At 44.1% G+C, this 15,152-nt stretch overlaps 1 protein-coding gene across 3 annotated transcripts in view; it reads right to left on the reverse strand.

Annotated features, from left to right (window-relative positions):
* Window positions 1–1,169: 1,169 nt before the first annotated feature.
* The window catches only part of LOC125023030 (potassium voltage-gated channel subfamily H member 4-like), a 32,629-nt gene continuing 18,646 nt past the window's right edge, over window positions 1,170–15,152 (reverse strand). For 2 of the 3 annotated variants that reach the window (XM_047610095.1, XM_047610097.1), the window contains 12 exons: window positions 13,737–13,977; window positions 13,271–13,428; window positions 12,862–13,063; window positions 11,684–11,878; window positions 10,917–11,116; window positions 10,389–10,638; window positions 10,079–10,293; window positions 6,366–6,404; window positions 5,476–5,861; window positions 4,851–4,942; window positions 3,657–3,733; window positions 1,170–3,000 (listed from right to left, as the gene is read on the reverse strand). In XM_047610095.1, coding sequence (XP_047466051.1) covers window positions 2,011–3,000; window positions 3,657–3,733; window positions 4,851–4,942; window positions 5,476–5,861; window positions 6,366–6,404; window positions 10,079–10,293; window positions 10,389–10,638; window positions 10,917–11,116; window positions 11,684–11,878; window positions 12,862–13,063; window positions 13,271–13,428; window positions 13,737–13,977 — 3,045 coding nt within the window. In that variant the 3' untranslated portion in view covers window positions 1,170–2,010. The remainder of the gene's footprint in view (window positions 3,001–3,656; window positions 3,734–4,850; window positions 4,943–5,475; window positions 5,862–6,365; window positions 6,405–10,078; window positions 10,294–10,388; window positions 10,639–10,916; window positions 11,117–11,683; window positions 11,879–12,861; window positions 13,064–13,270; window positions 13,429–13,736; window positions 13,978–15,152) is intronic. The other variant, XM_047610096.1, reaches the window with a different exon arrangement.

Raw genomic sequence — 15,152 nt, forward strand, 5'->3', positions numbered from 1 at the left:
TAAAAAAATAAAAAAATAAACCTGTTGAATCGGAGCCAGCGGACGCGAGCTCAAAATAAACACGGCACCTCGAGCTTCACTCGGCTCCGTTTAAGTCGACAGTTTTCACTCTTGACAAGTGCAGGAAAGTCACTGTACATTCGCTTATATAATCGGCTCAGAAGTCAAGTGGATAAAGCCACCAAAAACTCATTGGATCCACTAATGAGGCGCACAACAGCTGCAAATCTGCTTTTTTTTTTAAGGATTCAGGGTTTTAATGCAGATGGTTTCTATATATATGTTAAAAGAAAACTTTTTTTTTTTTTTTTACTTTATGGCGTGCAGGACACGGAGATCTGTTAAATTACGTACTTATATTAAACTTGATGCTCAGAGCTTAGGGGGGGAAAGTAAGTTTTATTTTAGTGTCATTAAGCTGCAGAGCTTTTACCATTAGACAAATCCCAAAAGTAAGCGGACACGCCGTTCTCTTAATGTGTTCTTAAACGTTCCCCTCAGAGTCACGCCAAGCATAAAGCTGAAGTCTGTAAAGATAAAACTATCCCTTTTCATGATTTATTCACCAAATTTGTGACACTTCGAGGCCGACAATCACATAAAGTGTCATTTTATTCAATCTAGTTTTTGTTAAACGGCTAAATTTGACATAAATTATGAGTCGTTGGGTCTTTTTCATGTGTCAGGATACAACAAATGTGAACAAATTTACAAAAACATGACATTTTATAATCCTTTCTCAGTTTATAAAAGACAGATAAGTCTTTTTTGGGTTAGAAAACAACCTGTCGTACACAAGTTAACCTCAATGGATGCAGAGATGAGAGAGAGAATCTTAAAACCTGCACCACTGCCTCAGAGGAAATGACTCCAGCTCTCGTTCGGTTGTTCTCAAACTTTTGGCTCAAATATCCACGCGTCTGTATTTGTTCCCGCAGAGCTTACGTCACAGTGCTGCAGCTCCACTCAGCTGTCAAGATCAACAAATGTTCCCTCCATAAAAAGATATTTAAGCCGCGTTGGGACCAGGTTGTCGGGCGCATGCGGCACGTTTCATAAATACCGCGACACCACAGTGAAGGACACGGTCGTCAATTAATGGATGTTTATTTTTGTGAACCAGGAAGAAATCACTGAAAAACAAGTCCTGAATAATCTGAGTTCATGTTTGAGTCTCTCAGACATTTATTATTATTTATTAAATTAAGAACAGGTTTATATGTTTCACGGGACCCACTTTTATTTATCTTAATATCATCGTGTTTGTGTTTGGATGTTTAAGACAGAATTCTGCTCAGAGGTTATTTAACAGTATCGTACTTAAAGCCTTGGTGAGGAATCGCCTTAATCATTTTTAGGAGAGCAGAATAGTTCAGATATTTCATATTTCAGAAAAAAAAGGAGAAGAATTTAGAAATAGAAAAAAAAAACTTGAACATTCAATTAAAAACAATAAACAATCTATGCTGTGATGCACATACTCTATTTCCTACATGCGAACTGAAGCATGTGTCTGTTCCTCTGTTTATTAAAACATCCGTCCACTCTGATCCGTCCGCCACATAAATACAGTGTCTGTGTACACAATCGACAGGTTGTCACGTAGAATGCTTACACATTAATTTGGAAACCTTTTCCTTAGGAAAAAGAAACGACTTTACCATGCAAGGAGGTAACAGGTGTCATCGACTGCAAATTGCTCTGAGGATGTTGGAAAAAAAAAACTATACAGTATATACTGGAACCCACGGCTGTGGAGTTTGTTTTTTTTGTTTTCGTTTTTTTTTTTTTAAAGACACACTTTAGTAAAGCCGAGATAATGCACAACTCACATGCTTTTGCATAGAAATGGTGTTAATTGCAAGAAGTTTGACAAATACAACAGCCCAGGAGTTAACGGGGGGTTTATCAGAGCGCCCACTGACAGCCGCTAGTTCAGTCTCTTTAAACACTGTCAGGAGTTCTCACGTCTTTTTTTTGTCCACGGATGCTTAATTCCCGTCTGCCTCTTTAATCTGTGAGGTCCAGACACCACGACTGGTCTGTGCTCTGAGTCTGGAGGCCGGTGCTGGACTGCCGCGACGACACGCTCTCACTGTCCCTGCTCTCCACGGAGCTCTCCTTCCCGAGCAGGCACTCCAGACTGGTGTGTTCGGGAGACGGGTTTCCCAGCGACAGGTGCGGCTCGAGGACGTCGGACTGCGGCGATCCCGAATCCAGGGCGGAGACAGGAGAAGGCTGGCAGGGTGATGTGGGTTCGGAGGGGGAGGCAAGGGGGCCGGAGACGTCCGAGTCCTCGGCTTGGAAGAATGAAGTGTCCTGGATCAAGATGTCAGACGTCTGCGAGGACACCAGAGCGTGAATGGCCTCGTTCGAGGCCTGCGGGTGGTTGAGATTTGACTCAGAGGCACGGCAGTGATGGTAAATAGAGTCCAGCAGGCTGTGTGAGTGTGTGCCTTCGCGGGAGTCGGACAAAAGGCAAGATAATTCATCGCTATCACTGGGAGGCTGCAGGCACAAAGTGGGCTGGGACTGGCTGTTGGTGCTCGGACTAGCGCTGAGAGATATTTTGTCAGAGTCTTCCTCCTCGGCGTGAGGCGTGAGGATCGGACTGAGGTTGAGAAAAGACGGGTGGGCCCAGAAATGCGCCGTCGTGCTGTCGGCGCTGTCGCATGAGCCTAACTTTGACGCGGAGCTTCCGGATGGGGGCAGAGAGGAGTTAGGGGGCGGGCTGGACGACTGAGACCAGTGGTGCATCTCCGTTTGGGTTTCGGGGGATCCACTGTAGCTCCACTGGTCGGTGGACGGGGCACTTTGGCTGCTCTGGCTCCCGGGGTCGGTTTGGAGGCGGTAGGACGAGGCGGAGTGGAGCGGCCTGTCGTGAGCACGTGAGGATGATGGCGTTTCGTGCTGACGTACGGATATGTGAGTCTGGAGGAAGTGCATCATGTGGTGCAGGCCCTTGGTGAGCTCAGATACTTCCTGGGATAATGTGCTCATCTGTGTAGAGAGTGCATACATTTAGTCAGGGCATTAAAACTACTCAACTTTAATATTAAATGAGCATCTTCAACGATAATCCTGGACTCATGCACAGAGATAAAAGCGTTAGAAACTGGACATGAAGCAGAGGAAAGGGGGACAGACGGGCCACAAGTAGAGCTGGATTCTCACCAAATTGTGTCTTGTTTTATTTTCAGATTGTCGAGTCAGCACTCCAGACTATCCTCTGCATTGCAGAAGTGCCCTGCTGATTAATTAATATCGACTTCAGACAGCACCTACCTGGGCCCATCTGGACGCTCTCGCTGCACCTGCGCTCGCTCTATTTGCAGTCGGGCTAAGAGCGCGAGGAGAGACTGAGATACAGTCGGTATTAAATGAGATGTCAGAAATGTATCTACGGCAAATGTGATTTGCTTGTTTGCACAGGCGATGTTTAGTGATTTCTAAATCCTTAAACAAAAAACTGTAGACATGCCAACTGGTACTTCATTAATACTTCAATGGTCCCCGTGTTTTACATTCAGTCTCTAAAAAAAAATACTTTTAAACGAAAGTCAGGGGGTGTGATGAGAGGGGCTGGATCACAAAGAATCCAGACGTTTTCTTTGCTGCCGTCTGTTTTAATTTGGGTTAAAGAGCTGGGCCTTTACCTTGACGTTGAGCTGACTGATGCTCTGACGGACCTCTTCTGTCTCCAGCATCAGAGACGCATTAGTCTGTGCAGACTCTGGGAAAAACAAAACAAACATCAGCACCACGGCCACAGGTTTCACCAATATTAACACAAAATTAGATACACATATGTGTAAGTAGTTCCTGTATCTATCTCTCTCTATATATATATACATGCATATATATACATGTGTGGACACACACAATGCAAAAAATGGTTCGTCACTTATTTTGTGAGGTTACTGCATTATATAGTTTTTATTTTAACCATTAAGTCTCTTTGTAGAGAGTGCGTTGGTGCTAAATAAAATGTTGCTCTAGTGCAGAGTGTCAAACTCATATAAGTAATATCTCAAGAGGGACCAGACCAATAACATAATAAATATAATAAAAACAACTTCAGATTTTTTCCTTTTGTTTTAGCACAAAGAAGAACAAGTAAAGTATATTTACATTTAATGAACTACCCAAAATCTTAAGAAAAATAAGTGTAATACGGGCACGTTGTTGTCTGCTGTCATAAAACACTTGGACAAATTAGGTGTAGGAGTTATTTTCATTGAAAAACTGTATGCATTTTTCACACTTTTCACACAAGTCCATGTTTCTGGGCCAAGACTCGACCCTCTGGCGGTCTGCTTTTGGCCCGTGGGCCGTATGTTTGACACCTGTGCTCTTAGACTGAAGCTTGTGATAACAGGCGTCAGTACAACAAAAGTAATGATGAGATCCGCACGACACTATGTATTTTAAAAACGTTTAGGGTAGAAAGCTCTGATACCTGCACGTTTTATTGTTGCTGTTGTGCGTCTCAACAAATTTTATCCTTTGCATTTAATCAGCTTTACGGTAAAAAACTAAATTTGCTGAACCTTGACTGAACTGAATTGAATAGCCGACCTAGAAGGACAGTGATCCCCAGTTAAAGTCAGGTCAAGTGGTGGGAGCCCTGCCTTGACCTCAGTTGTCCTTTAACATGTTCTCTGACTCTGTGGACAACTGGCTGTCATTTCATTCTCTGTTCTCATATTTCCCCAGAAGGAGGCCCGGACAGCCTTCTGGTATCCACTGTTTGAACTCTTGAGTTCACCTCCACCTCGCTGGTGCCATCTGGCACCCAAGTGACCCACACAGCTGGGGAGGGAGGGGGTGGGGGGGTGGTTTTGGCTCACCTTGGGAGCCGCCTCCTGTTCTGGCGCCGGGCCCTCTGTGCTCCACGTTGAAATGGAACGTGTGCCCATTGTCTTCGACGCCATCTACAACCCTGGTGGGAGGGGGCGGAGGGGAGGGAAACCGGAGTTAATGTAACAGTAGAGCTTTGTCGATTATCATCGGAGCCAGCCGGTGAGCCGGGAATGTGCCATGAGAGATGCTGCTGGCAGAGGACCATGCAGGTTTTTGGAGATGAAGAGGAGAGCCCGGGTCTGAAGGGGGAGGACACCTGAGCCCTCTGAACCAGCACTTACCCATATCTAGAACTTACTGGATGACTTGGGGATACATTATAAATACAGGCGGCTGAGGCAGGAGGATAAAGTGCCCCCCACTAATGAAATGCAGTGGCATCTGTTGAAATATGCAATGCAAATACGCTCAATTTACATAAAGCACATGATGCAGGTTTCGGCGGCGTGACGTAAGGAGTCCGTCACTGTCGCGGCTTAGTCACAGAGTCTCAGATGTCCCAAGGTTATTATAATTAAGGTGACTCTGGATTCAACATGTTGAGACTTAAATGTGAATAAGAAAAGGAAAAACACCACGGCCCTGCTTTTCTGATCATTTCTTTGCTTGTACCTGGGACTGAGATCCGGGGGCCCGAAACACTGGACAGTCGGGATGAGCAGCTTCGAGGGCTTCTGCTCGGCCCTCGACTCTTCCTGCGACGAGGCGGAGGACGGGGCCCGGGTGGACGACGGGGCGCTGTGCGCCTTTTTCGGCGGCGGCTGAGGCGACGAGCCGAGCCCGCGGGGGCCGCGGCTGAGGTTTGGCGAACGGCAGCGTCGCAGGGCGTTGAACTGGCGCAGCTCGTCTCCCAGGAGGTTGCCCAGGGAGGTGCGCCGCACGGGGCTGGTGAAGTTTGGCAGCAGGAGGTTGCGGCGGGAGCGCGTCGCCGGCGAAAGGTGGAAGCAGTCGTCGGGGTCGTTGCTTTTGGTTTCCACGATGGAAGGGAGCTGGGCTTCCTGAGAGAAACGATAAAAATACAGCATTTATCATTTGTATTATTTAATCCAGTGACATTTTTATGTGTACGCTGCATGTGTGATTAAAATTAGAGCCTTATTAACAGACTGTACAGTGAGATAATGACAGAAAAGGCCTAAGCGTATGCTATATAGTGAGAAAAGTAGCTCACAAGGTTTCCCATTAGGAGAGCTATTGACCCAGTTACTGAGAAAACTCCAGGGACTGAACTATTCTCTCTGTTCCAGATGAGTTCCAACCTGTAGGGGAAGTCCTTACTTACCTGCATTTCAGTAAGTCCCTGAATAACGGGGGGGTTTTACCTCAAAAACTCACACCAGGAAATGATACGATTACACAAAAACACCTTTCTGAACAATTATGTCAAGCTCCAGCCTACTCACGATTCACACACATCCTTTTTTTGTTTACTATAATTAAAAAAAAAAATAAAAAATCACGAGACAAAAAGAAGACGGATGCTGAATTTGCACCGTACTCACATGGGAAAACCTGGGTGACCTTGGGCATCTGCTGAGACCCTGCGGTATAAAAAAGGATTACAAAAGGATGAGCTACAGGCACAACTCATTTATGTTTTGAAACTTCTGTCCTTTTTTTTTTTTTAAACCTAGAAAAATTATAAATAACTTCGACTTTTGGTTTTGCATTAACAAGCCGGTGTGAAATCCAGATTTGTTGTTTTCTGTTTTATCCTGTGCTGCCATTCTTTAAACCACGCTGGCTCTCCATCACAGCCACAGAAGCTGAATCACACGCTCCATCTTCTTTTTTTTGGGGGGGATTCTAGTGAGGGTTTGTCTTTCAGCTGGTGTGTGGAGGAACTGTTATCGTGTTAGCATAATCACCAGCTGGATGGCACATAAAACTGTGGCGGTGTGAAGCCTGCCCTCGTGAAAGAGAAATTAATGCGCGTCTGACAACGCGGCTTAATGTGACAGCGCAGGCCCCAGTCAGTCACTCGGGCCGTATACGCCAGAAATGCTCTTTCACGCAGGGAAACATCGAGGACATGCATTAAATTTAATCCTTCCAGGAAGCACAATGCTCAGTTAAAAAAATCATCCCTTCAGAAAGGAAACTGAAGCGAAAAATAACCTATGCATCTCTTCTGAACGCGGTGCTACTGTATGTGAATCTATTCGAGGCAGGACTCCTTATAAGGAAAACTAGCCCCCGGAGCAGCTAGTCAGAGAGGAACATTGGTGCCAAATGACGTTAAACGAGCACCGATATCAATTAATGGGGCATCGGTAAGACAGATGTCCCACATAGAAAAGTGGGTTTGCAGGGACTTAATTGAGGGACCTTTTCCTGTCACTCAAAAGCGTAACTCTCTTGGCACTTGTCTTTCAAAGTCTTTATACATTTCAGGGGGTCTTTTCTTCCTTCCAGAGCGTCTAGACAAGCTGAAATCAAACCTGAAATCTAAAAGCTAACTTCTTATGACTGAATCAGAAACTGTGGCCGGTGAGTAACATGAGACAGCCTGCCCGGTGAAAATTCATCCAACTAAGTGTAGGAAGAACTCGTCCACACGTCTCAGACAGGCAGCCGGTGAAATGATGCACTCACGGTGACATTAATGTCATCTGAGGGTTTCGGTCACCTGAGACGGTTGTTGTGACGTTTTGTGTCGTCTCCCGTCAAAGAAACAAGGACTCTGAGCTCACATCTCTAAGAGCCGCATCCCCATAACCCTCAACTGGTCGGCCCGTTCTTCACACTCCATCACTATCGACTACTTAACCCTCCCTGTGGCGACGCGGTCGTTAAAGTCCACCAAAGTCTGACTCACTGCTGGATCCCCTGGTGGTGGACTGACCTTCCTCCTCTGCCCGGCGTGGCACAGTCATTCCTTATCTCGCAAAACTGACCTCCCTCAAGAACCAGGCGACGCTCCTGGGTCTTACACAAAACTACAGCAAATCATTCAACCTGACAACCTGGTATGTGGAGTCGTGTAAAGAGCTAGCGTGTCAGGTTTATGGTAATATACTGGGAAAAATGAAATAAAAGTTTACAAGTATGTTTTCGTGATTATAAAATCACCTGAAAATTGTGTTCTGGTTAGATTAGAATGAGCCCTTTATATTAAATGAGTGTAAACTGTAGGTTTATCACTACAGGTGGCCCCTATTAACACTGCTGGAGTAGATCTAACTTTATTAATATTTATAATAATAATACCAAATATAATTTTATATAGTTGAAGTTGAATTTTGATATAGTTGCCGCTGTTTCTAATTATTTGTTAGAATCTGAGGTAAAAAAAAAAAATAAAATTCTCAGTCAAAACATCAAAGAATTTAAGTTACGTTTTCCTCTTTTCTTTTTAGAAATAATAAGTCGTCTTTTTTAGATACCCTATACTATAAATACATTCCTACAATCTGTTTTGTTGACAGGATTTCACGACAAATGAGCGATTGCTGTGCAGTCAGCATAAAACCTTCAAGTATCTCTTCAGTCATTCTCCAACAACTCCCACATCAAATAACTCACTGCGAGGCTGTGGGTGACACCGGTGCAACTATGAATGTTAGTTAGTGAGTGTGAGGAGTCTGAGGGCTCTGGCAGGCAGGTAGCTGATCATTCCTCCTTCCTGACAAGAGGTTGGCTTTGTGCTTGAACAGAAACTCTGAGCAGATGGTGCGAGAGAAGTGCTAGTGCTCGTGATGAGCTACGCCTCGGTGAAGCCTTTCTGAGTTAGACCTCAGGTTAGTAACTACCATATTGTGAACATACGTCTGCACACCAAACAATCAATAATCAACTAATAACTCCCGTTTCTCATTTACAGTAAGTGCAATAGTTCTGCTAAATTTAGTCTTTGATTTTTCTTTATGAAAACTATTTATCAATTTGCTTCTGAAGACCTCATTAAAACAGTTACAGCTGTTTTCTCTTGGCCTGAGTGACAAACAGACACAACCAGCACAGATGTCTTGCCCATGATCAAACTAAACTTTTTTTTTTTATTTTAAATGACAAAACTAATGAGCAACAACATCTTTAAAACAATGGAAGATACCAGTGGGAACCGAGAAGGCTGCTTGAAGCGAGAACACAATGCTCCAGATTAACAAGGATGACACTGGGAACATCCACGGGGAGTCTTGTCAGCTTTGTCAGTCACACATCAAAGACATCTCCGGCATTCATTTGTTTTGATCACGGGGTTCAATAAAATGCCATGTAAAGCAGCCATTGAACTGTGTTGTGGTTTTTCTACCATCAAGGGAGTTATTAATTTTCCAAAGCGGAACAGAGTTTGTGACAATGCCTGAAAACATGTCGAATAGCAACAGGTACAGTTCTTCCACTGGTTTGAGCTAAAGGGCCTTTGCATTCTAGCTACAACTAAAATACATATCTAATTTTCCTATCACATTTGGATGAAAGTGCATAAGGTGGTTCTAAGCCATTACTATCACACAGCACACAACGTGATAGGTTAGTATCCCTTACTCCTGTAATGCTTTCTTAAATAACTGGTAGGGGTAACACTCAGTGCTGAGAGGAGGTCAGTGTCCCGGTGTAATGCCATCCCCGCTGAGCTCTGGGGGTGGTAACAGGGAAGTGATACGGCTGCCTGACAGTGGCACCCACGCATGGTAATTGGTGTGACAATCAAGCCACCAACAGCCCTTTGGTTGCTGTGGTAGAACAAGTGTCAAGGAGAGTGACAAAGGCACCTCATGGGGCAGAACTCTGTTGTTTAAAATGCTGCGCTCAGTTCCACTGTCAGACAAATACTGGGTAAAAAACTGTGGAGGTTTATGGTTTACTAAGATGCAGTGATCTAAAACTTTTGAAATATGACCACTTTGGTTCAAATATGCATACATTTGCACACATGAGATACAAATAATAAAATAAAAATGTGTTCTAAAACCCTTTGATTGAAAGAAACTATACAATGTAAAGATAAATGTGTAGTTTGAGGTTCTAGCTCTTTATAATTAAAGAGCAAATGCTTTCCAAATGTTTTCAGGTAGATATTGTAGAATTGTAAAAGCACCAACAACAGCCTGAAGAAAAAAAAAAATAAAAATACAATACAGAGCACAAGAGTGGAACTTTCGGTGGTTTTCGGCTAAGCTCATGTTTATGTATGTACACTGTGACAAAAGATCATGAAATATTTAATCAACACCTGCTTTCTGTGTGTTCTGTGAGTGTGTAACAGTACCTCGTCCTGGCTGCCCTCGCGCAGGTTATAGGTCAGGTTGTTGTAGATATCGGTGGCGAACACGCTGGCGTACTCAGGGTACAGCTGCAACACCTCTCTCAGGCCGCGCAGGCTGATGTACTGCAGGTCGCAGTAGGTCAGCGCCTTCACATCGGCGTTGGTCTTGATGACTTGGTCTGCCCCTTGCAGGTCAGACCCAATCAAGTCCCCTTTTCCTAAAATTCAAATGAAAAAAATCCTCACTTTCTTGCTCCGCTTTAAAGCACACGGGCGTTTTGAAAAAAGCCGTGGCTGAGATCCAAGTACAGACCTAATATAGCCAGCACCATGCCGTCTTTCAGCACCTCCAGAGAGCCGGAGCAGACGAAGTAGCTGGCGTGCAGCGCGTCGCCCTGACGTATCAGGTACTCCCCGGGTACGCAGAAAGAGGTTTTTATATTGAGGGAGAGGGAGCGCAGGCAGCCGCGACTGGCCCCCTTAAACACCGGCAGCTGGAGGATGTCCTTATTCAGATGCATGGCGATGTCGGCCCGCAGCTCATCAGGAAAGTCATGCAGGAGCTGGGGATATGTGACAGATGTAATGAGATGTGGCACTGATTGGCAATTAGGTAATAGACTGTGTTGCCATCGGTTACCCTTGTTTGATTTTCAGGGGGACATAGGTTAATGATGGAATGGCAAAATCATAAATTATCACATCTTCAAATGGCAGGAAATACATTTGTAAAACAGGTTTCATTGTTAAAATGCCGTCAGTACACTGCATTTGAATTCCTTCGGAGCAGAGTGAAGCATTTACAAAAGGCACAAAAACAACAATGAAGAGGACCTCCTACCTCGTTGGCATCTATGCCGTTGTTGACAGACCATGTGGTCTGGAAGTACTCCAGCATGCGTTGTTTAATCTGCTGAGGCAGGCGGTGCACACGGATGAAGTCCTTCAGGTCCTTCATGCGAGTGTGGTAGAGAGAAAGGCGTGAGTACATACGCTGGATGATGGCTGACACATTACCGAAGACCAGGGCGTGCATCAGTGCTGTGTGGGAGACAGAAGTAAGGGGCAAAAAATAATCATTTAAAGACTGAATATTTATATATGTGTGTGTATATATAAGTTTTACACATATATGAACAGGCAAAAAAATACAGTCTGAAATTCTGTAGGCGATTTCTTTTGGCTTATTACAGTCTGCATCATAAGGAAAATGTCTCTTTTACGGTGACTTCGTTCACTACTCATTTCAAACTGCTTTCATGCTTCAACTCAAATATAACCTTAATTTTAGCACTACCAAGTCACTTTCACTTGTGCCTTTTTATTTGCTGATCGATCCGCATGAGCACCACAGCTTTGTTTACATCATTGTTGTGACAAGAAAGGAAAATAAACCCAACAATGATCTTCTGGATTGTTGTTTCCAATAACTGCCACCTCAGCTAAAATAATCTGTTCTGGGACACGGAGACGGCAGCAAGCTGCGTCTTAAAGGCCGTCCAAACCGTTCAACCTACTTCCTGCTGAATCTTTTGCACTGGCGTGCCAAACAGCGGCACTGTTGTGCCAGCAAGCCAGAGGGAGAATGTACCCTGGTGTCAGACGTACCGCCAACGAGCATGGCGCAGATGGAGAAGATCTTCTCCGAGTCGGTGTTGGCGCAGACGTTGCCGAAGCCCACACTGGTCAGGCTGCTGAGGGTAAAGTAGAGGGCAGCGATGTAGGAGCTGCGCACCGATGGGCCGCCCACAGTGCTGTTAATGTAGGGCGTCTCCAGACGTTTGCCCAGCTCATGGAGCCACCCTGGTAAGAGGAGGTGGAGAATAAGATAAGAACGTCTAAACGTTATTGTTCTTGGTGTCTTTACGTTTCTATGTCTTCTGTCAGTTCAGGTACCAGTGGCAGGAGGATGTGGCAATATGTCGTTTAAGAGAAACAAAAGTCTATGTTCGTGTCTGCATGTGAGCGTAAGAAAGAGATTGTCAGCGCTGTCAGGTGGGGAGGCATGTTGGTGTGGGACAGGGCAGAATAAGACTGGTTCCTACTGGGATAAACATGGCTGAGTCTTAATTAGCAGGTATGATCTCACCCCCCGAGAGACAAGCCATACACACATGTATAGTATGCACAATCATAGCAACACACACATTTAGAAACGTGCACACATGCATGAAAAGCTGACTGGGATAGATATTGGCCACGAGGCGCATGGAGCTGTCTGTGTGTGTTTGGAGGATTCGTGTTTGGCATAGTTTGAAATCCTGTTGCTGGTAATAAAAAATAATAAGTTCTATTACGATATTACAGATACAAATTTATTCTCCATTTTTAAACAGTGAGACACAGCAAACCCTAGTGAGCCGCTTGCTATTTATTTATATCAGCTTTTGATCTGGTTTCGGACGGTTCTCATTATTGCAACCGATAGTGTTTGCCAACATCTCAAAATGCAGCAGAGCTAAACACCCAATGGGTGAACTACTACTATTTATAACTGAGTGGGGACATAACAAATGTCTACTCATTGTATTCGACAAAAACATTTCATGGAATTCATTTGGGTTTTTAGAAGAATCGTCCGACTCACATAACACCTATCACAACTGAATAAAGTCTGTGTTCCAGATACAAAAAGCAGCATTTTAATTAATTATTTATCATTTCTGTATAAATGCACATTAAAGACAAAGAATAAATGATGGCACTTTGTGATAATCATCATCACTGGATTTTCACTTAGCAGAAGAAATGATCATTTTGAAACATCAAGCCTCAACAACACTTACCTATTTCCCAGCTCTCGCTGGTCTCCAGCTCCCTGCGTCCGATCATGTACCAGATGCAGGCCATCCAGTGCGCCAGCAGCGCAAACACGGACATGAGCAAGGTAAGCACCATGGAGCTGTACTGAGAGTAGCGGTCGAGCTTCTGAAGCAGACGAAGAAGGCGCAGGAGACGCACCGTCTTAAGCAGGTGGACCAAGGATGTCTGAACAAGACAGGAAAGTATGAGGAACGCAGTGACAGATAAAGTTGATCTGATACATACAAACAAACATTAAGCTTGGATTGCACAAATTTAGACGAAATACAAATGTCATGTAAAATTCACTATTAAGAGTGTTCTTGCAGAAATGATGTAGCAATCGCAATTGTGAACAGATGTGTGAACATATAGTTGTCCAGTAGTACTCACCACTGTTATATTAAAGACATACAGCAGGTCAAAGGGAAACGCAGCCACCATGTCCACAATGAACCAAGTGGTGGCGTAGTGGATGCAAATTGAGCGTGACTCGTACACCACCTGGCCTGATTGGCTCACATAGGTGGTGCGAAAGTTCAGGATGATGTCTGCAAATACAGAGGAGAAGCGTCCCCAGTGACTAAAATATATATCTCACAGTAAACTGGAGTAACAGAGAGAGAATGGGAGCATGATACTGCAAACTTAATGCACGCTTAATATGAAAAAACATGCCTTCTGATATTTGCCAAGGCAGTGGCTTCAGGTAATGAAACGTTAATTACAGTTGATTATAATAAACTTGCTAGTAACCAAGTAAATGAATTAAATAAGCAAAGACAGAGTTCTCTTCAAAGTATTTGTTCTGTATGTAAATATCTAAAAACATAAAAATGTTATCATTCCAAACACTTACCAATAATAAAAAGCATTTCCACAACTATGTCACTGACGATGGTGGAGCGAGCAGCTGTGACGATAGCGTCGTGCGGCATGAAGCTGACATTGTAGGGCACGGTGACAGCCACATAGAAGGTAGCCAGCAGAATGAGCCAGTCCCACAGGGCCTTTAAAATGCTGTAGTGGAACAGAATGAAGCGTGACTTCTCGACTGCTGCCACCTTGTACTCTGGCACTGAAGGCTTCTCAACGATATTCTGTAAGACAACAGATAGGTAAAAGTGTGGAACAAAACCACCTTTGAGTCAGCGGGTCTGTTAGAGGTGAAAGTCCAATGACAACAGCCTCTTGAATTTTAAGTGAATAAATATACAAAAACGCTCAAAGCGCACTAGAGGAGCTGCATAAATGAATAACTTGACAACCAGATGGTCACGAGGTGGAGTGTTGTGAAAATAAATGATAATCAGATGGACACTGCAGTGCCAAGATTTTGCAGAACCAGACAAAATAAATGTCAACACCCTCTTCTGTGCACTGACCGCTAGTGATTCACTGTGGTAGGCAACTCGAGTGAAACAGATATGGTAATGCTGCTGGTTATCTCCTCTTGACAGCCTCGTATAGACAGTGATAAACCTTTGAAATGTCTGCGCTGTCACAATACTACTGGACAGAGATAGCACTTTGGTCAGCGAAGGGGAAACTTATTACAAACAGTGATGCTTGATAATTTCATACATGGCTTAACACCACCCCTCTGAATGAGATGCACCCTTTGCTGTTATTTTTAACAATCCTGCAATTCAATGCACTCTTTTTCTTTTTTTTTTGGTGCAAAAATCCAATTACGAAAATCATGAATTGCTGTTGTTGATGCCTGATGAAGTCCACTGGACGCGTAATGAGACTGCAGCTTTCCAACTGGGGAGTCGCACTTGCCACATAATAGCTTTAACCGTGTTTCGGGGACCACAGGAGAAGCTATTACGTTTGACAGTGGTGAGAGTGAAACAGAAAGGAGAGATAAATGAGGATAAAACCCAAGAACAATTGCGCCCACTTCATACTCAGGTGAGCCCAGGAATAAGAGGCACGTTAATGAAGTCTGAGGTAGCGTTGGTCCCAGAAGACGCCTGGTCGAGCGGGAGGAAACTGAATAACTCCGTCTGAGTTATTGGGAGACAACTGACAACATTTTCTCTGGCTGCAAGAAGAAATATCTGGTCCACTGTTTGAATGCAGGAGAGGAAAAGTTTACATGTCCCCCCTTAGAAGATAACCCTGTCACAACTGTAGTGATTATAGCTGCTTGACACAGCAGAATTTATCAGAAACCTTGTTGACTGTCATCAACAGCTGTGGCCCCTTCAAGCAATGTCAGCAAAAGCTGGACTGTTGTTTGTATTTTTTTTTTTTTAAATTGCCTTAC

This window comes from Mugil cephalus, chromosome 16 (assembly GCF_022458985.1).
Source record: "Mugil cephalus isolate CIBA_MC_2020 chromosome 16, CIBA_Mcephalus_1.1, whole genome shotgun sequence".
NCBI lineage: Eukaryota > Metazoa > Chordata > Actinopteri > Mugiliformes > Mugilidae > Mugil > Mugil cephalus.